We start from the raw sequence: 24,551 nt of genomic DNA, 5'->3' as shown, positions 1-24,551 counted from the left end.
AATTTTTAAAATATTTATGAAACATTTTACATAAAGTTCTTGTCTACTGATTGCAACATCTGGGGCATCTATGGTCATATTTTCCTACGTACTCATGTGTCTCACAGCTTCCTTTATTGTATGTAAGACACTATGTTTAAAATAACTTGAGAGAATGGAGTACATTTTGTTTTCCCTTAAAGAGGGCAAGACCTTCCAGGCTGCTAAGAGCAAGGAATTGATCACTTCTATCCAATTAGGGATTGAGTAGGATGGGGGACCTATTGCAGCTTTAGTATTTTTTTGTTCTGTGGTTTTGAGGGTGAAATCAACCATATGTATATTACCAATTCCTCATTCTAGCAGGTCTTTGGAATCTAACCGTGAAGGTTACACAACTCTCTCTCTCTTTCTCTCTCTCTCTCTGCTTTCAAGCACAGACTTCCAGCTTCCTGAATTACTAAAAACTCAGCAGAAGTTCCACTGGAGAAATTCAGCAAGGAGAACTAACTCTGCATCTGAGGGTTTTAAAGATTCTAATCCATTATACCAACCCAAAAATCTTTGTAAATTTATAAATTATGAAACTATAAATTTATAAATTTTAAATTAACCCAGTAAAATCTCTCTGCCTGACGAGTCCAAGTCTCAGCCTACCCATGCCCAGATTTTGGCATTTCTACTCACCTAGGAAGGGGTACTCCCTATTAAGAATTCAGTGCCTACACTTTTCCTTGCACCTACAGCTCTCCAACTGTCAGACAGATAGATACATACATGCATAATACATAATACACACATACATGGAGAGAGAGGGAGAGAGAGTATGAGAGAGAATGGTTATCCATTTTGGCTAGTTGTTATGGGGAAATGTGACTTCCTATTCTACTCCCACTATTGATTTCGAGTTTCATAGCATTGTGTTTGGAAAAGATACTTGACACGATTTCTATCTTCTTGAATTTGTTGCGACAGGTTTTGTGGCCCAACATATGTCCTGTCCTGGAGAGTTTTCTTTATATGCTGGAGAAGAATTCTGCTGCTGTTCAAAGGAATATTCTATGTATGTCTGCTAGGTCCATCTTGTCTAAAATATTCAAATGCACTGTTTCTTTATTAATTGTCTGTCTGATGACTTTTCCATTGAGTGAGTCAAGTATTAAAGTGCTCTATTATTGTACTGTTGTTTATTTCTTCTTTTAGTTCTGTTAGTCTTTTTTTATATATATACTTAGGTGCTTAAGTGTTAGATGCATAAATATTTACCATCTTATCTTGTTGTGAATTGACCCCTTATCATTATATAATGACTTTGTTGTCTTTTGTTACCATTTTTAGCCTAAAGTGTATTTCATCTAAGTATAGTTACCCCTGCTCTCTATGGTTACCATTTGCTTGCAATATCTTTTCCTATCCCCTCACTTTGAGCCTATGTGTATCCTTAAAGCTAAAGTGAGTATCTTGTAGGCATCAGTATCACTGGATCTTATTTTTTAATCCATTCAGTTATTCTATTTCTTGATTGGAGAATTTAATCCATTTACATTTAAAGTAATTGTTGATAGTTAAGGTCTTACTATTGCCATTTTGTTAACTGTTTACTGACCGTTTTGCAATTTCTCTGTTCCTATCTTCTCTTGATGTCTTACTTTTTGATTTGATGACTTCTTGTGGTGGTATACTTTGATTTCTTTACTTTAATCTTTTGTGTATCTACTACAGGTTTTTCCTTTGTGGTTACCATGAGGTTTACATAAAATGTGTTAAAGTTATAACATCCTATGCTAACATATTAACATGATAACAACTTAACTTTGATAGCATACAGAAACTATACTTACCCCCTTACATTTTAGGGTATTGATGTTACAAAATACATCTTTTTATATTGTGTATCCAATAACAAATTATTGTAGTTAGTAATAAATAGTCAAAATAATAGGCAGACTAGCCAAATAATAGGAATAAAACTTTTATCTGGGAACATTTTGAGAGTCTCTTACTATGCTTGCCCTTGCATGATTATGTGAATGAACATATATTTGCATAATAGCTCCTTTCTCTTGCTTTTGTCCTGCCCGTCCCTTTCACCTTCCCAGCAAATGACTTTAGATAGGTCTTTTTAGCTTCTGTAATTCCAAGGCTCACTCCTGCTGGCAGATAAAAATGCAATTTTAGGAAATATTTTTTTCAAAACACAATACAAAAGTATCAAAAAGACACCAGGTGAATTTAAAGAGAATAAGTCATTTCTTATGAATCCATGAAATCTCTACTGCCTTTGTACGTAAGTATGCTGCCATGAACTGAGTGCTTACCGTGATATAGTAATATCCTAAACACTTTACATACATCATCTCATTTATGAATGAAGAAACTGAAATTTCTATTGAACTTCCAAAGAATTTAAGCTCAGGTCTTTCTGATTCCAAAGCCTGTGCTCTTAATCATTGCACTCTATTATTATAGAGCTTGGACTAGTGGATTTATTATCAGACAGAAAATACAAATTTAACCTTGGTTCTAAGAAAGATAAAGAGGAAAAGCTTGCTAAGTGACCTCTTAATTTTCTTCTAAGATGAGATGCTGCTGCTGTAATCTCTGGATACTGCTTCAGGCCTATAGCGGTCACTGCTTCTGTTAAGGAAACTCTAGGAAGAAGTGAAAAGAAATCTTTTCTTCTAATAGTATCTGACTATTCAAAGAAAGTGCTCACAGTATGTCACCTCTTTGGCTCTAATCCCCTTTTTTTTCCATCAACCTCTTTTTTAGTGTAACCTGCTGTTACTTTTTCCTGTTAACCTTGACTTCAGTATAGCACTTTCCTATTTAAGCAAATTTTGTCCTGGTGTTTGTACATTGGTTTCAATGGTGATTTATTTTGAAATATTTCAGTATTATTAGCATGTGTAAACAAAGTTATTTTAATCTGTAAAAATACTTTAGGATAACCTTATTTGCATAAGGAATGTTGTAAGTAGTTATTTATTTGAGAAGTTGGTTATGTTTAATATTTGTATTGGGTTAGAAGAATCTAGCACCCTTGCATATATAAGGTCTAAAAAATTGCAAGCCCAACTATCTATATTAAGGGTTGGGAAACTATCATCACCCATGGGCCAAATCTGATAAACCTCCTGTTTTTGTAAATAAATTTTTACTGCAACACAATCACACTCATTTTTTTCATCTTATCTATGGCTGCTTTTGTGCCACAACATGGAATTCAGTAGTTGCAACATATACCATATGGTCCACAAAGCTTAAAATATTTACTGTCTTGTCCTCAGTGAAAAAGTTTGCCAAGGAACAAAACACGTGTTCTTGATCACACTACAAGCAGTGATTTGGGAACCCAGACTCTTTTCATCTTGTGGCTCAGTCATCTTTAACATGTGTTTTCCAAGGTGGCAAAAGAAGAGGAAAAATAATGGAGGACAGTGAATGGTATATACCTGGAAGGGCTGCCAATCACTTTTACCCAGATTCCATTGGTCAAAATTCAGTCCTTTGCCTTGATTAACTGAGTAAGGAGGCTGGAAAATATGGGTTATTTGTGTCCTGAAGAAACAGAAAATAGGTTTGGTGAAAAGCTAGCCAGTCTCTGCCAAAGAGACCTTCTACAAATTGAATTTTGGGGCTTCATATTTAATATGTAATGAGGTAAGAGAAAGAAGTCAAAGGTATATTCTAAAATTTTAATATGGGAAACTTTAGATGGTTATGAACCTAGGGAAGTTTGGGAATATAGAAAGAGAAGCAAGATTGGAAAGGGAGGGAAATAGTAAAAAGTAATAATAAATTCCATTTCAATGTATGATTTTTTAAAAGATTTTATGCATTCAAAGTAGAGGTATCTAGCATGCATTTAGAAATATAGGAGATATATGAAATTTAAGATATAACCTAGAGATACAGATTTTTGATTCTTCAAAACATAAACAGCAAGCAGCAGTAAAAGTCATGAGATTGACCTGGGACCACACATAAATAGGAAAACAGAGCTATAAACAGAAAAAGCGTTGTGTGTAATATAATATCTGCATTAGTACAAAGTAATAGAAATACAGAGATGAGTAAAATTGTCTTTGCCTTAAAGAAGCTCACAGTTGGGTGGAAACTAGCAAGGAAATTATCGAATACCTATTGTGTGATAAAGATTACAAAAGATCTGTAGTATGGAATGGGAACATATAGAAAGGGCAACAAATAGTAAATAAAGGTATTGATTGAATGAATGAATTATATTCAAATATATAATACAAAAATTTCTACCATTCCTTGAGAAAGTGTCCCTCAGCTCTTAGATAGCTGACAAATCCTCCTATAAGTACACAGAAAAGACTTCTGCATCCACTACTACACACTTACCTTTATTAAGTGCCTACTCTGTGGAATGCACTATGTTGCTTTTTGTGTTTTTCTCATTCAAGTCTCATAACAATGCTACATGACATGGACTATTATTTTTAATTAAATCCCAAAAATATATGTATTATTTCCAAATACAGAACAGAAAAATGGGGTAACAGAGAGATTATCTAATTTGTTATGGAAATCTACATCTGTCACACTTTTACCACTTCACTGTATCCCCCTTTGTTCTTTTTGAAGAATAATTAGAAACACCAATACGACTTGCTCATTAGTTATCTGCAAATTAACAAGAAAAGGGAGAACTGATACCATGGATTTAAATAGACAGCTATTATTTTACAGAACATAAGGAAATGTTACTAGCATTTTTTAGCAGTCCAGCATAGAAGCACAATGAACAACTGCTGTTGTAAAATATTTAATTTTGGGAAATTTACCATAGACTAATAAAATTAGAGAATTTTAAAAAGAAACACTTAAAAACTTGCATATATAACTGATGAGTATTAAAGAGAAATTTTGAATGGCATTAGTTACATTGTATTAAGTGAGCAATGTCATAATAAGTGAGACATTTATCTTTCTAGATTGAAAATACTATTGAAAATCGACTAAAATTTTACAGAGAATTTTTGTATGTGTTTATATTCTTTATTTTTCAAATTCTACACCATGAATATGTATTAAATAGACTTGAATATATATCATTTCTGAATACTTTATGATCACAATTACTCAATTACATGCATCCTTTCTCTATTTCTCCTCTCTGCCCCCCATATATGTAAAGGCAAACACATTGAAAGTAAATATACAAAAATCTTACAGTCATCTAGGAAGTTAATAAGAATGTTTAATTTCCCTTTTACAATTTATATTTTCTGAATTTTTATAAGAACATGAGTCACCAATATAACGGTGAAACTTTTATTTTGAAAAAAGAAATTGTTTTAACAAAATAAACAGGAAATATAATTAAATATATGAAAGCAGGCAAAGAAACTAATCAAAGAACACAGTGTCTTAATAAAAGTCAATAGCTGGGGCCGAAATTACTATTCTAAGGTTGCCAGAGAAATTGAGAATGGCTTACAAATTGCTGTACTCAGGATATGAAACAATACAAGCAATACCTTTGCAGTATTTCCTGCAATAAATTAAATCACTTTTCATTGTTCCTTGGATATCTGTATATGTAAGGAACCTTTAGGTGAGCCAACTCAACCTGATTTAAGTTAAATTATGATCGAAAAGAGAAACATTTTAATCACTCTTTATATTTTTAGAAGATTTACATACAAATCCATCTTGTGACATAGAGTACTTCTTCTTTTATAATATTATTTCAAAGTGCTTTAACTAAAAATAATGGCCATAATTCAAAATGACCATAGAATGTGATCTGGCATTGGTTCACTTTGTCATTCCATCGGGAACTTTAAGGATTAAATTCTTTTTCACAATTGCAGCTTTTGTTTTAGTATCTTGAAATATTTCACAAGCTTTTTGAAAGGGAATCATATCATTAACAATCTTTTCTTCACAATGTCTTTTATATATTTCTTGAGCCCTAAGAAGAAAAAAGTAAGGTAACAGAATAAGGTACTTTTAAATGACTAAAACCATAACAATCAATCTAATTGTTAATGATAATTAAATGTCTTCAAAATAGATATATACAAAATGGGAAAAAGATAGAACTCCACTTATTGCTTAAAATATTATTATATCATTAAATAATATTCATCTTGGGCTAATATTTCTAAGTTTTCTATTAGCTATAACTGAGAATTTTTATGAACACTGGCTTAGATTCCCAAAGAGGCATCTAACCAAACTATGCCATGACTTGCAGAACTTTTACTTAAGCCTCACTAAATCTAAGCTCTTTCTAGGAGTCTACTATGGACTGAACTATGACCTCCACAAATTCAAATGTTGAAATCCTAACCCACAGTATCTTAGAATGTGACTGTATTTGGAGAAAGACCTTTTAGAGGTGTCCTTATGAGAAGATGAAGGAACACCAAGGATGTGTATACACAGAACAAAGGCCATGTGAGGACACAGTGAGAAGGCAGGCATCTTCAAACCAAGGAGAGAGGCCTCGGGAAACCAAACCTGACAACACCTTCATTTTGGACTTCTAGTCTCCAGAAATTGAGAAGACAAATTTCTGTTGCTTAGGTTACCCAGTCTGTGGTATTTTGTTATGGTAGCCCTAGCAGACTCTTATTAAGTTAGAGAAAGGTGAATCAGGTTACTCTGGCAAACCTGAGAAGTGTCATGGGCCTTAGGAAAATTCATTAATTCATCCTCATTCATTCAAGAGTTATGTATTATAATGCTTGGCACTATCCCTAGATCCTGGAAACAAAGATAAATAAGACATGATATAATTTTGAGAAGCTTATAGAAAGTAAAGAGAAATAAAGGTATATGAACATATAAATGAAATACATATATTTATTTGTATTTAAGTACACTCAGAAATGTGGACTTAGGGAGTGGAAGAGAGGGCTAAGTCTAGAAAGTCTGCAACTTATTGACTATGTGATTATGGACAAGTTACTTAAGTTCTCTCTATCTCATTTTCTTCATCTTTAAAAAGGGAATAATTCAACTCATGGGGTTTAGTAAAGGACTAAATGAGTTAATACATTTAAAATCCTTAGAGGAGTACCTAATATTTAATAATTTATTTTATTGTATGGATAACAGTGGCATTCATCAGGATAGGAAACTTAAGAGCAGCCAGATGGGAAGAAAGATTAGAATTCTATTTTGGTAATACTGAGTTTAAAGAGCCTGGCTATCTATATTGAAATGCCTAGGGAGTTGAATACAAAGAAACAATGGCTTATGGTTAGGAGTACACATAGTGAAACCATTCTGCTTGGATTTGAAATCCAGATCTGTAATTTACTGATTGATTTTTGGACAAGTTATTTAAGCTCTACATGCATCATTTCTTCACCTTTAAGAAGGGACAATCCAACTCATAGGGTTTAGTAGGGAGTAAATGAGCTAATACATTTAAAATCCTTAGGGGAAGGCTGGTATTTAATAATCAGTCAATGAAAATTAGCTACAACTCTTTTGAAATAGGAGCTCTGGAGAGTAGTCATGTCTGGACATGCAACAGAGTAGAACTCACAGAAAAATAGACCTTGCACATGTAATTAATTAATGGTACTAATTCAGTCTAAGATATTTATTGAAATAGCCCTCCTACAGATAACAGTTATAAACTTGGACAAAATGTAAAAAATAAACTATTTAAAAGAATTGAAGAGTGAAAAACATAATAATCTATTATATCAATATTTATATATATCAGAATCGAACTGGAAAATGAAATTAAGAAATTCCATTTACTATACCATCAAAAAATAAATACTTTGACATAAGTTTAATAAAAAGCATGCAAGGCCTATACCTGAATATGATAAAATATTGCTGAAAAAAGTTAAAGAAAATTTAAATTAATGGAGAGTTATATCGTGTTCAAGAATTGGAAGACAATATTACTAAGATGTCAGTTCTCCCTAAATTAATATGCAAAGAGCTTTATGGGTAGAAATTAACATTTAAATTTGTTTTAAATATATATGTGATTAAATTTAGATTACCATTTATTTTAAATGTATTAACTTTAGGTAATCTGAATGTTTTAAAAGCTAATTGTACATGGAAATGCGAAGGTCCTGGAATAACCAAAGCAATCGTAAGAAAGGAGAAAAAAAGAGTCTGTATTTTCCTATTGCTATAAAACAAACTATTATAAAATGTATTGGCTTACAAGAACCACCATGTATTATCTCATAATTTCCATGGGTCAGAAGTCCAGGAACAGCATGGCTCAGCTGGATTTTCTGCTTGGGTTCTCACAAGACTGAAATCAAGGTGTCAGCCAGGGCCACGGTTCTCATCCAGGTCTTGAGGTCCTCTTTCCAAGATTGCTGGTTGTTGTCAGAATTCATTTCCTTCTCACTTTTTCTACATGGCTCCCTTCATCTTTAGATCAGACGTGTCATGTCAAGTCTTTCTCCTACTTTGACTCCCTCTGATTTTCTCTCCTGCCTCTGCATTTCAAGGCTCATGAAATATGCTGCCCCCATCTGAATAATCCAAAATAATCTTCCTATTTTAAGGTCAACCCTCAATTACATGTGCAGAGTCCCTTTGCCATGTAAGGTAGCATATCCATGAGTGTAGTATTGATGGGGACAAGGGCAGGCTTCCCCGAAGATATGCCACTCTGGAATGCGAATTATTTTGAGCTAAAAACAATGCAGGCCCAAAAGAACCTTTGAACTCCCCCCTTACTGCCTAAATGAAATTAAAATAGGGGGCCTGTGCTAGGAAGAAGCTGCCACCATAGTTACTATAGTAAAGTATTAGGCATTGTAGACAGGGAGGAACCTAGCAAAGCCCATTTGATCAAAGTGCCTTATTGTCTTAGGATGGCCCAGCAAACATGTTTTTACCAAACATTAACTACTTTTGTTCTTCCTGTGAATAACCTTACTTCCCCTTGAAGCCTCAGATCCCCACCTTCTTCTCCTTAGTCCAGAGTATATATATATATTACCTTGCCTTGCTGACTTTGGAATACTTCATACTTACATGGATTCCCTTGGCACATGTAATACATTTGATTTTCTCCTGTTAATCTGCCTTATGTTATTTTACTTGCCAGCCAAAGGAACTAATAGGGGAAAGAGGGGAAATTTCCCCTCCCCCACCATCTCTTATCCTATTCTTAGTCCTAGGGATCAGGTCATGGTATCTTCTTGGGGGCCGTAATTCTGCCTAGCACAGAGGTCTTGCATTACCCACTTCCAGGCTTACTAAGAGCAAAAACAGAGGGATTATTAGCTCTTAACAGGAAAATGGGAACCTAATCCTGAGACAGTAGAAAAGGAAATGAGGATAAATATAGGATATGTAGAATTTTACAGATAGGGAATTGGAAAATTGAATAAATTCAAGCTTGAAGGCCTAAAATTCCTTTGGGACAGAGTGACTTGTTGAGAAGGAAAGGTCAGAGGTGGTATGTGCATAGGAAGCTCTATAGTTGATGAGGTTTAAAATCACTTTTGTAGGTAATGGGAGAAAGAGCAAGCACCTGAGGGAGCAGCTAAAGTTGGAGGCCATAGAATTGATATCAGCATAAATCTACAAGTCACTGATGCCTTCTAGCCATTTTTACCCTAATACAAAAAATGAAGATAGATAATTGGATTTTTCCAAGGTAGGGGCTGAGGCGGTTAGCATGGTGGAGGCAATGAAAGAAAAAGACATCAGAGACACTGGATGAAATGGAAAAAAGAATAATCGAATTAAAGAACCCTGGAAGCTATACTAGAAAGTCTATAAGAAAGGTTATTTGAGGGATGAGTGTCACAATATATTTGAAGAATACATGTGAAAGTAAAGGGGAAAAAAAGAGTTGAAAAGATAGAGATTTTAGCCATAAATAAATATATGAGTTTAAAATTTAAGAGGTGGTGCAGTTCCAGGTGATGAGGTAGCATTTATATGTCTATGGGAATGAGTTTAAAGGGTTCTGGGATCCAAAAATGTTTAGGTTAGGTTAGGCAATTGGGAGGGTTGTTCTTCTCAATTTGGAAGTTAACAGTGATAATGGCAGAAGCTGGATAAAGAAAAGCTTTATATATTAGGATATAAAGACCACAGGGAATGAAGAGGGTAGTCAAGAAGGTCAATTGATGACAAAAATAAGGACAAGAAGAAGATGATGTAATTGGATAACTGGCTTAGGTGTCAGATCTTCCAAGCTAAATGATACTCTACTTCAAAATGTACACGATGCTGTTCTGCCCTGAGCAGCGTCATCACTTTTTTCGAGTAGGGACAAGAATAGTTGGGGAAACTTATGACCAGCTTTTACCTGATATAGAAATGCTTTCATTTTAAAGTCTCTTTTTAATTCAGTCTTAAACACTCCTATGGGTATTTTATCAATTTCCTAAACTAGAGCTTTATGGTTCCCCTTTCTTCATTCATTTTTCCTCATTCCAGAGCAGGATCAGGAAGTTATATTCTCAGTAATGACTTCACTAGTTATTGAGATTCACCAGAATGCTTTTAGGTGAAGTGCTTGGTACGTTAATGAAGAATCAAATGGCAGAAAAAGAATTGAGAAACTTCTGAAGTGTCTAGACAGATTTTACTTTTTTTCAGTCATAGCTCTTTTCTGCACATTGATAATCTTTATTTGAAAACATTTATAATAAAACTCAGTAATGCCTTTTAGGATACATTATTGACATAACCAGAACATTGCCTTATTCCTGTGTACTCTCAAGGATAATATCTGTTCAGTAGCTTACAAAAGAAGATAATTCAGTTAATACACATTAGGAAGCTCACTTGACTCTGTATCCTCTACAGATTAATGATGGCCAGACATTCAATTTGCTGTAATAAAACTAAGCTGCTTAATTTTTCTTTAACATTGATTTGTGCTAGACTTACATTTTGAAATACCAGACTAGCTTTCATTCTCTTTTCCAAAATATATATTTTCTATTAAATTATAAAAAAAATTATTTCCAAAATATCTCTCTCTCTCTCTCTCTCTCACACACACACACACACACACACACACACACACACACACACACACACAAAGTATACATTAAGGAAAATGTTTTTAAATTTTGGAGGAGAAAAATATATTTTTCATACTTAAAAAGATATTATATAAAGTACCTCAGTAAATAGTTTTAAATGTGCTTATCGCTAGGAAAAGATAAATGCTTTCTTCTTATTTTACACTCCTTTCTAGTACAGACTACTTTTTTTAAACAATAGCATTTTAAAATGTAAATGAAATAAGCAGTTATAATGATCTTTAAGTATTTCTAGATAAGCCTTAAACATACGTATTAACAGTTTGGTCACTTAAAATATAATCAGGATAAAACTGGCTGATAAGCTTCAATCTAATATCAGAAGAAGAAAAAAAAAAAAAACTGTGTGAAAGACACACAAGGGTAAAAAAAGGGTAAAAAAAAAATTACTGGGGGTCCTGTCTGGTGTACCCTTTAGAATTATCTGTGTCTTTTCATCTCTTTGAGCTATTTTACAACTCTATAAGCTGAGGAAGAGGATGACCAAACCTCTAGAAACTTGATGGAGAAGACAGGTGACAGATCTGTATGACAACCTTACCCTTGTTTACTGTGCTTTTCCTGGTAACCTCTCATAATTGGTTCTCCGTCCTCAACACCTCCTTTTGTCTTTAGCTGAAGATGGTATTTAAGGTGATGGCTTCAGCTACTTGGGGGAGTTACTCAGTTTTCCCGGGTCTCTCCCACGTGTAGATGTTATTAAACTTTTGTTCGATTTTCTCCTGTTAATCTGTCTCACATCCATTTAGTTCTTAAACCAGCCAGGAGAACCTAGAAGGCAGAGGAAAATTTTTTCCTCCCCAACAACATAAAAGCTTCTATTATATCAAAACTGTACCTACCTAATTTCCTTCATTTGTTTAAGTAAATCCTTTTGATATTTTTCAGTTGCCAGTTTTTGCTGAACAATTAGGCTTTTCTCTTTTAAGACAGCCTGCTTCTTCTTCAATCTGTCAATTTTAGTCATTTCTTTGGTCAAAAGAGTGCGCTTATTATTTAAGTTTTGAATTAATAAACGGTCTTTAGCCTTTTGTTTTTTTTCTTCCAGAAACAGGACTCTCCTCTCTTTAACTTTCTCAAGGTAGTTGGATCTGTCCTGCCAAAGTCGTTGTAAACCATTCTGAATGGTCTTATTATCTCTTGCAGTTAGTTTATGCGTAGCATATATTTTCTTATTTAAATTTTCTTGAATAGTGAATCTAACTCGTTCTTGGGCCACTTGTGCCACGTTTACAGCTGTTACTTTATTTTTATAGCTTGCCTGCTTCTTTTGTTCTGAGCAATATTTATCAATATCATAAAGTGCTTGGAGTTTCATACCAGTTCTTTGTGTTGTAAAAAACTCTCTTCTTACTCTCTTCTCCAACAGCATGTCTTTTATTTTAATTACTGGTTTTTGTTGAGTGATAGAAAGTGGCTCGGTATACATAGGAAAATAATCTTGTTCTTTTGCTTTCAATAATGCAGCATACCTCAGGGAATCTGAAGTATGTACTGGTAGTTTGAACATTGATATCCTAAAACTGACATCCAATTCTTCATCCTCAATTTTATCTTCAGACTCTTTCTGACCTACATCACACAGCAGACAAATATAATCCATTATACAAGTGTTAAGCACAGTTTATTTTCTGTCCCAATTGTTTTGAAAGCCACATTAATAAAATTGACAAGAACCTGTTATTTACTTTTTTAAGGGGCATTTTTCCCAACTGATATTCCTTTTCAATTTGTGATTTAATCGTGATTTTTGGAGAGAAAAATCACTATTGGAATATTTTAACAAAGAAATGCACTGATTCCTATATTTCCTTTATTATCTCTCACAATTATTTAACTTGCACTGACTCAATAGCAGCATTTTACCTTAGACTTATTACTTAATCATACGTATTATTTTTACATATAGTTATTATTATCTCATATTTGCAAAGGACTTTGTAATTCATTTTACCTTATTTTTCTTAACTCTGGTGGAAATAATAGCTGCCTTAAAAATTGCTTTTCCCTTCATTGGATACTCAAAGAAATGAAATCTCTCAGCATCCTTTGCTATTATGTGTGGCTGTGAGACTGTCTTCTCTAGGACATTGTCAGCAAAAGTTATATGTGTCATTTCTGGTCCAAGGTTATTAAGAAACAAATGTTCTTCCTCTATATTTTCTTTCTTCTTCTGACCCACTGCACAGAGATTAGGATAAAGTGCTAGAAGATGGTAGATCTACAAGGTAGAAGGACTCTGAATCCCTGAATCCCTGCTTGAAAAAGTACTCGCTGACCAGGATTATCCAACTTGGACTCTATGGAAGCCAGAAATAAAAGGTAATTATATTTGATCAATATATGTTTCTGGGTTTATTTGTTATCAGAGCCAAGTTATCCAATATAAAAACCTGAATCACATTGTTGTTCATTATTTATTTTCTGACAAACCAGTTGATGAATTTAGGACCAGGTGGCAAATACAGGTAAAAAAAGAATGCTTATTAATCTTCAGAAAAGATGTTTCCCGTGTTTTACTGATTCCCTCTCTATTGAAATTGAATCTCTGCTAACTCTAGTCTATGAGGGTTTCATCTTTTCTAATCTTTTAATCTTCTAATAGAAGATTCTCAAAGTTTTTATATGTCATAATGCCAAATCTGATGGTGGAATATTTATGGACGTTAAGGTGGCCATGAAGAAGGGCAGAACCTGTGGAGTCAGGCAGTAGGAAAGAAGTGAACAGGTAGGATTTTCACTTGAGGCCACAGGAATATTAACATTAGAAAAGGAAGCAGAGCCTAGAGCAAAGCAGAAAAACAAGGCTAGCAAGTGAAAGCCAAAGTGTCCAAAAATAAGCATTACGAGTTTGAGTCCAAAGCAAGGCACTAGAGGCTCAGAGGAATGAAAGCCAGAATTTCAAATCTACAGTAAACAGGGTGTGGTCTGGAACAACTACCTAGAAAAGGTACTCTTATGGGTAAATTTAATTTTATGTGTAGACCTTGACATGGGAAACCTGGCCAAGAATAAAAGATCAGGGATAGAAAACACAACGCTAAAATGTTCCTAAAGGTTCTGGTTTGTGTGGAGTGAGGGAGTTTTCTCATACCACCATATGACACTCTGACACAAGCTGGGTGTCCTACAATTCAACTTAATTCTGACACTACCTACCTGGAGATAGGATCAGATCCCACAGGTTAAGAGCTCAGTCCTATCATCCTGCCCTCCCCCTTCTCTCTTTGGATGCTAATTGCAAGTCTGAGATAGGAGGGAAGGGGGCAGGGCACAACCTTTAAAAGAATGCCACAGTACTTGAGGATACACAAAAACTGGTTAGAACCTACTAGGCCCAAGATGGCTTAAGATTGGACTTCCAGTAGATCTTGAGCCTCATAATATGCTCACTGTAATACATCAGCATGCTAAATGACACTCCCACAGGTGCCATGACAGTTCCTAGGCTGACCATAAAAGGCCAAAAAGTGGGCAATGGCCTAATTCTTGGAAATCGCTGCCCCTTCCCCAAATTAGTTGGAATAATCCTCCCACTTGTTAGCCTATGAAATTACCCAGCTCATAAAGCTAACAACCCTATATTCTGGGGCCTCTTGCCTTCTGAGACAGCCCACACTCTGTCTATGGAGTGTATATCTCCCTGAATAATTCTGCTTTCACTCTATTTCTGCTCGCTCTTGAATGCTTTCCTGTGCAAAGCCAAGGAACCTCAATTGGCGGTCTGTCCCAAGGACTTGCCCAAGACCTGGGATGTGACCATTCTCTTGCACCCCATTTCCTGCAACAAGTCCCTCTTATCATGTGTGCTTCTGACCAACCAGCTATAGATTGGAGGTTCCAACAACCCTCTCCTTGGTATCAATTAATTTGCTAGAGCAGCTCACAGAACTCAGACCAACATTTAAGTTAGTAATTTACTGGTTTGTTATAAAAGGATATAACTCAGGAACAACCAGAGGGAAGAGATGCATAGGGCAAGGGACTGGAAAAGGGTGAGAAGCTTCCATGCTCTCTCTCTAAGCACATCACTCTCCCTGAATCTCCATGTGTTCACCAATCTGGAAGCTCTCTGCACCCAGTCCTTTTGGAATTTTATGGAGGCTTCATTACACAGGTGTGATTTATCAAATCACTGGCCTTTGACAACTGAACTCAATCCAGCTACTCTTCCTTCCCCAGAGGTCAGGTTTGGGATTGAAAGTTCTAACCCTCTAATCATGTGGTTGATTCCCCTGGAAACCAGCCCCCACCCTTAGATGAGTTCCAAAAGTCACCTCACTAACATAACAAAAGACGTCTTTGTTGCTCTGCTCTCATCACTTAGGAAGTGTCAGGAGCTCTATGCCAGAACTGGGGACAAAGACCAAATATATCTTTCTTGTTATAAATCACAACATCACAGTTACCAATATATATATGTTTGTCCCTTAATAGTTTAATATAAGTAAGTCTTGCCTCCTTGGTTTAATATAAGTAAGTCTTGCCTCCTGGAGGCTCTTTGAAGATAGAAGCTGTACTTCATTGGGTATACTAACTATAATTACTTTTTGGCTGATGATTGACATTTTTCTCAGTGGTTGGTTGAACATAATCCCATTAGCACTTTTAAAAACCTCCTAGTTTCCTTCTCTGTTTCAAGATATCACTCACTGCTATACAATTCATCTTTTAAAACTAGGACTCTAATCATGTCATGCCTTCTACCCAGACAAAGGAAAACAAAACCTTCATGGTCCTTTACATTTAAGCTTAGGATCCTATATTATAGGAGAAGAGCTCCATTTTTTTCCCTATACATCTGCCACATCTTTCCATCTTTGGGCTTTTGTTTATGTTATTTAATGTTTTGTCCAGTGTGTTGTTTTCCCTATTTACGTAAGTTCAAATTCTATGTATTTTTCAAGGTCTCTTCACATGTCACTTTTCTTTATTCTTTAAATAAGAGTGGATAGTTTTTAAATTCTCATATCACTTCCTTCCTTATAGAATTTACCACACATTTCATTTATATTAAAGCTCTATGTAGTAATTCTTAGCCATAGTAGCAAGCTAGATATAATTTCCTTAGTGGTAGAGACCGTACTTTTCTTTTTTATTTTTTTTTTCATCCTCCATTCTTAGTATTTTGCAGAGAGTAAGGTTTTCTTTTTAGGGGGGTAGTGGGCTTAACTAAATAGTAAATGCCAATAAATATATTTGTTGGATGGATGAGTAGATGAATGGACGAGTGAATCTGTTGCTCAAGATCAATGTCCTTTGCATAGTGGTGAAAGCCTAAATTCTGGAGACAATTTGGCTGGATTTGAATCTAGTTCTACTATTTACTAAGTGTAGGCAAGTTATTCAATTCTCTGGGCTTCAGTCTGATAACTGTGGGTGATAATACCCAATTTATAGGGTTCTAACAGGATAAAGTGAATTAATAAAATGAAAAAAGCCTGATAAAGTATAATATATAATTATTAGAACAGGGCCTGACAAAGAGTAAGAACAATATGTTATTGTTTTTTTTTCATTATATTTGATATGGAAAACAAGGAGTTTATCTTATCTCTTTAATTCCATCAATGGCATAGTGTTCAAATAGCCACATAATTTAGTAATGAGTGGGGAAAATACAGCAAAGCATTTTATCACACCCCTCAACATCCACTGGACAGTTAACACAGAACATACAGGAAAGCCTTCTTTGTATGTATATTTTGTTTCAAGACTTTACAATTCATCTCATTCATTATAGTAAAAACAGAAGTCAAGTGATGGAAATGTTCTCATATTTCCATAACCAAATTTATAAACTTGTCTGTATATTCATGCATCTTCTTCTATCCTGATACAATGAAGGAAGCATCCCTTCTTTCAGCAGAGGCCAAATTCTTTACATGTGCTTTGGTCCCATCCCCCTTTAGCTTCGCTTCTGCAATTATCTTAACTTTCTGCTTTATCATCCCCTCACTACTGGATCATTCACAGCCATGTTTAAACTACCATAACCACCTCTACCACCACCAATGCAAGAACAACAACACTCCTTTTACCCTCATTTCCCTCTAGCTACTATTCCATTTTTCCTGTTCGATTTTAGAGTGAAAACTACTATGAGAGTTGTCTCCCTGTACTATGTCCTTTTATTCACCTTTCATTAATTTTTCAATTTATCAACTTTTTATTTATATATGGATTTCAACTCTACTGTACTCACCCACCTGTTGAAACTCTCCCTAACAAAAGCTTCTATGGTGGTAAATACAAAGGACACTTTTTTTTCTGTTCTAATCTTTCTTGAATTCTCAATGGATTTAACACAGCTGATCATTTCTCCTCCTTGAAATCTTTTTTTTTTTTTCCATATTTTCTGATTTCCAGATTCTCTAAAGCTCTCCTGATATCCTGAAGATATCTCTTTTTTTTCCCCCTATGTTGTTTAAAGCTCTCCTGATTTTTCTTCCAGCTTTCTGATGACTTCTTCTTAGTTTTGTTTTCAGACTCTTTCTTTTCACCAAATTTCTGGAGTTGTTGAGGACTTGATACTAGGTCCCCTTCCCATCTCTATTTTCTCTTCTGAAGTGAATCACGTTCATGGCTTTAAATATCAATCTCTATGCTGATAACTTTCAAATTTATCATTTCCACTTGGAAGTCTTATAGGTATTTTTCAAATTTGGCACATTCAAAACACATTCAAAAGATCTCAGTTGCTACCCAAAATTAATTCCCTCTAAAATCAACCCTTTATCTCAACAAATAACACCTAATAGCTTATTCATATTATCGATCAGTCTTGTAGAGTTTACCTCAAAAACATAGCTCAGATTAACTGATTCTGTTCTTCCATTTCCTTGCTATCACCCTAATTCAGGTTTCTATCAACTCTTACTTTGACTATTTGCAATGTCTTCTTAAGTAGTCTCTGCGTTTCCCAACACACAATTTCCCACACAGTGATGAAGCCATAATAATCTCTCGAAATTGTGTCTTTAAAGATCTATGGCTTCCATATGCCTTCATGATAAAACTCAAATTACTTGTCATGGCCTATAAAGCCTTGCATGCTTTTATACTTGTTTACTTACCTAATATAATCTTCCAACAACAATTTATCATTTACTTTAATATTGATTACCTCATAAGAAAGATATTACTGGTCACCAATCATAACAATACAGTTAATATTTACTGAATGGTTGCTACATGTCAAATTGTTCTGAGTCCTTTAAACAAATGATCTCATTTAGTCCTCTTACCAATCTTATGAGTTAAGTACTGTACTATTTTTATCCCCATTTTCAGATAAAGGAACTGAGGCTTAAAGAAATAGTCAATATGTTGAAGTAAGATCCTAACATCTGGCTAACATCTGGCAAAAAACAAAACAAAATAAAACAATCCTGAGGACTCTGGGGAATGTTCAAAAGCAAGTAGTTTTTAAAAGTGTGTTTAAAAAAAAATCAACATTCTTATAACAGAATCCAGAGAATTATGTAACAGTTGCAATGCCAACAATATAACCCAGAACACATACTATTAATGAAAATTTTTTCATGAAAGATAGCACTTCATATAAAATACACAACTCAAGCAACTACACATGCCATTTGGGCTCCTCCTTTCTGTAGTCTCTGTGAAGTGGTACAATATTAAGTAGATTGTGCTAAATTAAGGATCTATATTATAATCCCTAGAGAAAATAAATATATAATGTGAAGAAGTTCAATGAAAAATCCAACAGATAAAATGGATTATAAAATGTATTCGAATAATCAAAAAACAGGAAAAAAAAGAAATAGAGAAACAAAAACTGAAGACATATACAAACCAGAGCAGAAAACAAGTAAAATGGCCCTGATTTAATAAGATTAATATCCTTAAAAGAAGAGATACCAGACAGCTTGCTTTCTCCACCTCTCCATGCACACAGACTAAAATGGCCACATGAGCACACAGCAAGATGTCTGGCATGTACAAGCCAGAATGAGAGGCCTCACTAAAAATGACCATGCTAGCACCCTGATCTTGGATTTCCAGCCTCCAGAACTGTGAGAAAATAAATTTCTGTTGTTTAAGCTCCCCATTCTGTAGCATTTTATTATTGAAGCCCGAGGAGACTAATACAAAAGGAGTACCCTCTCTTCTGAATTTCTAAGCACAGTTCCCCAGCTGGTGTGATGTGGCATACTAGTGAGCTGTTAACGAATAATGGAGTGCCCAGAGACACTGAGCACCCTTGTGGAGAGTGGAGTTACTACAGACTCTAGGCACCCCTTTGCCATAAATTTTATCTAGAGCCTTTGGAGTCAGGTGTGATCTGACACTACTCTACAGTCGTGGCAATAGAACGGGGCTCAGGAGGCTTTCTATCACTTGAAAATGTACTTGAGCAGTGAGTTACTGTGTGTGGTGCTATTTACTGTTGACAAGAGACTCATGAAATAGGTGTTTAATATGGCACATAGCCCAAGGTGTGGCTGGTCTGGGGTAGTGGCTCTCAAATCCAGACTATAGTCATCCCTCCGTATCCACAATGGGTTGATGCTCATGTCCCTTACATAAAACGGCGTAGTATTTGCATATAATCTATGTACGTACTCCTGAATTATCTATAGATTACTTAAAATACCTAACACAAGGTAAATGCTATGTAAATAGTTGCCTGTGAGTAGCAAATTCAAGCTTTGTTTTTTCAAACTTTCTGGAAATTTTTTTTTCTGAATATCTTAGATCGAGTTCGTTAAATCTGTAGATGTGGAACTGTCCGATATGGAGGGCTGACTATACACATATATCCGATACTTCAATCCATTTCTGGTTGATAAACATTTTTAATGACATACTTCCTAGAAGCAGAATGGCTTTTCTTCTGTAAATTAGAGTTTCATCATAATTTTGAAATATAGGATGATATAAAAATTCAATTAGATTTGAAGTCCATTCACATTTTCACACACATACAAAGTTATACTTGTCAATGAAAGAAATGGGAAAATAAATTCTTGCACAGAATCTTTCAACTATTGGAAATGTCTGAATGACTGTAAAAAGTTTTATATTTTTTCAGTTATTCAGCCTAAACTACTTGTTATTGGAGACTATGAAGACTTAAAAATGATTATCATTAAAACTTGGTATATTAAATACCTATCGATACTTAACAAATTACTCTAAAACATAAAGGCTTTAAAACAATAAACATTTATTATTTCAGTTTCTTTAGGTTAAAAATGCAAGAGTAGCCTAGCTGGGTGGCTGAGGCTGAGTTTCCCAATGATATTGTAATTAAGATGTCAGCCAGGGCTTCCCTGGTGGCGCAGTGGTTGAGAGTCCGCCTGCTGATGCAGGGGACACGGGTTCGTTCCCCGGTCCGGGAAGATCCCACATGCCGCAGAGCGGCTGTGCCCGTGAGCCATGGCCGCTGAGCCTGCGCGTCCGGAGCCTGTTGCTCCGCAACGGGAGAGGCCACAACAGTGAGAGGCCCTCGTACCGCAAAAAAAAAAAAAAAAAAAAAAAAAAAAGATGTCAGCCAGGGTTGCAGGCATCCAAAGGCTTGACTGCAGTTGGAGGATTCCATTCCAAGTCTGCTCGTTCACATGACTATTGACAAAGGTCTAAGTTTCTTACTGGCTGTTGGCTGAAGGCCTCAGTTCCTTGCTGTGGGTCTTTCAAAATAACTACTTGGTATATATATGTGTTCTTCTGATATGGCAGCTGACTTTCCCCCGATCAAGTGATCTAACAGAGAGCCCAGAGCAGGACAAAATATCTTCTGTGATGAGTCTTGTGAGTCACATATCATCTCTTTTGCCATATTCTATTCTTTATATTTAAGTCCCTAAGTCCACCCCACAAGGGGAGGAGAATTAGGCTCCACTTTTTGAAGGGAAGAGTATCAGTAGATTTGTGGACATATTTTAAAAATCACTGCATCTTGTGTAAATATTTTATGCTCATGGAATTCAAGCTCAAGTCCAAGAATGAGATGGTTTTAAAGACATTATTTATAAGTTTTATATGAACTCAAAATTTGATATCTAATATTTTATATTCTATTTTTACTACTGTAATTAGATAATATAAACAATACATTTTCTACTAATTACAAACTCTCTCTCATTTTAACCTAGCACACTTTACACTTTATTATTATTGATTTGTGTCATAACTGGAAGCACTGTCTTATAGCAGTGGGACAAAATCCACTCAGTTCATAAAGAATTCTGCTTGTGCTATAGCTGTGCATCTTAACTCTTTCAGTAAGTTTTAGTTTTTAAAGGATAGGGGATATGTTATATATATCTTTATATCCTCTACTACAGTTAGCAGAGTGTTCTGCATTTTTGGTATACGATTTAAAAATATTCAACTATTTATTAAATATTAATATTATATACAAAACTAGAATTTAAAAAATACATGTGGGGCTTCCCTGGTGGCGCAGTGCTTGAGAGTCCGCCTGCCGATGCAGGAGACGCGGGTTCGTGCCCCGTTTCGGGAGGATCCCACGTGCCGCGGAGCGGCTGGGCCCGTGAGCCATGGCCGCTGAGCCTGCGCGTCTGGAGCCTGTGCTCCGCAAATGGGAGAGGCCGCAGCAGTGAGAGGCCCGCATAACGCAAGGAAAAAAAAAAAAAAAAATACATGTGAAATGACTTTTTGTTTTTGTTTTTGTTTTTCTGTACGCAGGCCTCTCACTGTTGTGGCCTCTCCCGTTGCGGAGCACAGGCTCCGGATGCACAGGCTCAGTGGCCACAGCTCACGGGCCCAGCTGCTCCATGGCATGTGGGATATTCCCAGAACGGGTCAAGAACCCGTGTCCCCTGCATTGGCAGGTGGACTCTCAACCACTGCACCACGAGGGAAGCCCTGAAATGACTTTTAAATGTATTAATTTTTCTCAGAGACAGTTTGTGTTTTATAAGGAAGTCAAGAGTTCCACTACAAGATTTAAGTATAGCAGAGGGATGACTAATTTGAATTATCTGATATGTACCTTCCTCATCACGTTAATTTATTCTTTCTTTTCCATTTCTCCCTTCTACTGACACCTTTTATCCACTTAACAGCATTTTTGCTTCACCTGTGCATTACCTGACAATGGCATCAAGGTTCTTTATTAGATCCAGCTGACAACATTAAGAGCCAAACAGTGACTATAATAATCTAGGAGGTTGCAAAGTGAACTTTCCATACAAGCAAATATAAAGTCTACATGTATAACAGCTTTGTATTGGTGACATTTTCCCTGCTTCTTTTATATTATTACAAGACAAAAATAATAATCACAAAAGTCACTTATATACAAGTTCAAATCTGTGAGGCAGATTGGTGATCTGAGCAGCTTCTATATAACCTGGAGTGACTTGATATCCAGTAAGAACTTGTCAGTAACAATAGGCCCCAAAATGGCATTCTTTTTTGTGAATTAGGGAATTGACAATAAATATAATCCAAATGAAAAGGCCTGAAGGTCACCTATCTAATATATATAAGGCAGGCAATACTATAAGGGGCATAACCTTTGAATATGAAGGGCATTGACATAAGATATTGCAAACAAACTGTCAAAACACAGTTCAAATAGAAAAGGAAAAACATGACATGAGGTAGTTTTGGTACTGCATCTCTGACTCAAACTTACCATAGGAAAATGCCTAGAGATAGATTGTTGCATATTTCCTAAACATTGCTTGACACTGTTATGGAGTTAATCCTTTACCTAAACTGCTGAGTCACATAAGAAAATAATTTATATAATTCTATTTAATGCTCCTCCTTTGTATAGCAATTTTTTTCAGAAAAAAAAATTAGAACTGGCTACTTGAATTATAGGCTTAAAAATGACAATTACTTGGCCATTGATTTAAAGAACTGTCATAAGATTGAAGAAAATAAGGTATTAACATAGGTTCTAGTTGCATATTTAATCTGAAAGACAAGAGCAGGGTATCAGAATCATGACTGGGTACACACATAGGTGTTCTCAGAAACCCCTGGTTGAATTTTTAAATGACAAGAAGCTCTTTAACACTCACCATGAAATGATTATTTATGTTTCCTCCATATAAAAAGAGATGTTTAACAAATTGTAACTGTTAAGCAAATAACATGAAAATCTGAAACCCAAGCAAAATTCATGCTAGTTTTTTTTTTTTCTTTAATGTTGCTACAAAAAATGGAAAGTAATCTGTCCATTAAGCAATCCTTTAATAAAATTATGGAGTCACATTTGGATGTCATGCCTGCCAATGATTTCTGTTCCAAAATATGTAGTAAAATGGCCTGAAGACCTTCACACTTAGAGAAACTCCATTGCAAGGAAGTCTTTTATATCTAACACATCACCGCACTTTAAAAAATAAAAAGCACTTTAAAAAATAAAAAGCACTTTAAAAAATAAAAAGCAAATATACTCAGAAGCTTTTCTGTTTCTTTGTTTTCTCTTTCTTTTGCTATTTCTTAAGCAGAGGGCTAAAAGGAGTGCACACAAACACAAAATGATGAAATGTTTAATACTGTTTTGGTTGATAATAGAGGGCATAAAATAGCTCTCTGTCTTAGTGTCTTAAAATGTCTTAGTACTTATTTTAAAAGTACATAGTTAGTTTATCATGTTGATTTTTAGCATTCTTTTCTTTCAACTTGAAGAACTCCCTTTAGCCATTTTCTTGTAAGGCAGGTCTAGGGGTAATAAACTCCCACAATTTTTTCCTCTAATATCAGGAACAAAGTAAGGATGTCATCCGATCCAAAATAGTACTGGAAGTCCTAGCCAGAGTAATTAGAGAAGAAAAAGAAATAAAAGGCATCTAAAATCAGAAAGGGAGAAGTAAAATTTTCTCTGTTTGCAGAAGACATGATTCTGTATCTAGAAAACTCTAAAGACACCCCCGCCACCACACACACACAAATGATTAGAACTGAGTAATCCAGTAAAGTCACAGGATACAAAATCAACATACACAAATCAGTTTCATTTCTATACACTAATGACAAACTATGTGAAAAAGAAATTAATAAATCAGTCACATTTATAATAGCATTAAAACAATGAAATACTAAGAAATAAATTTAACAAAGCAGGTGAGAAATCTCTACACTGAAAACATTAAGACATTGATGAAAGAAAATGAAGAAACAAATACACAGAAAGATATCTCATGTTCAAGGACCAGAAGAATATTGTTAAAATGTCCATACTACACAAAGCAATCTACAAATTCAATTCAATCCCTATCAAAATCCTAATGGCATTGTTTACAGAAATAGAAAAAGAACAATTCTATAATTGACATGAAAGCACAAAAGACCAAAAATTGCCAAATCAACCTTGAGAAAGAACATAGCTAGAAGCATCACACTCCATGATTTCAAAATATATTACAAAGCTACAGTAATAAAAACACTAGTGCACTGGCAGAAAGACTTTTAACAAATGGAGAATAGAATAGAGCCCAGAAATAAATCCATGCATATACAGTCAACTGATCTTTAACAAAGGTGCCAAGAATATAGTAGGGAGAAAGGATAGTCTCTTAAATA

The 24,551-nt window shown here is 35.0% G+C and overlaps 1 protein-coding gene across 1 annotated transcript in view; it reads right to left on the bottom strand.

The window, feature by feature from the left end:
* Positions 1 to 5,769: 5,769 nt before the first annotated feature.
* The window catches only part of LRRIQ3 (leucine rich repeats and IQ motif containing 3), a 219,604-nt gene continuing 200,822 nt past the window's right edge, over positions 5,770 to 24,551 (bottom strand). The window contains exons 8-9 of the mRNA XM_007469660.1: positions 11,861 to 12,590; positions 5,770 to 5,926 (exon numbers count right to left, since the gene is read on the bottom strand). Of these exons, the coding sequence (XP_007469722.1) occupies positions 5,770 to 5,926; positions 11,861 to 12,590 (887 nt within the window). The remainder of the gene's footprint in view (positions 5,927 to 11,860; positions 12,591 to 24,551) is intronic.

The sequence above is a fragment of the Lipotes vexillifer genome, unplaced genomic scaffold (genome assembly GCF_000442215.2).
Source record: "Lipotes vexillifer unplaced genomic scaffold, Lipotes_vexillifer_v1.1 scaffold908, whole genome shotgun sequence".
In the NCBI taxonomy this organism is placed as follows: domain Eukaryota; kingdom Metazoa; phylum Chordata; class Mammalia; order Artiodactyla; family Lipotidae; genus Lipotes; species Lipotes vexillifer.
Note: the sequence above shows the minus strand (reverse complement) of the source record. Positions and strands in the feature narration are given on the sequence as shown.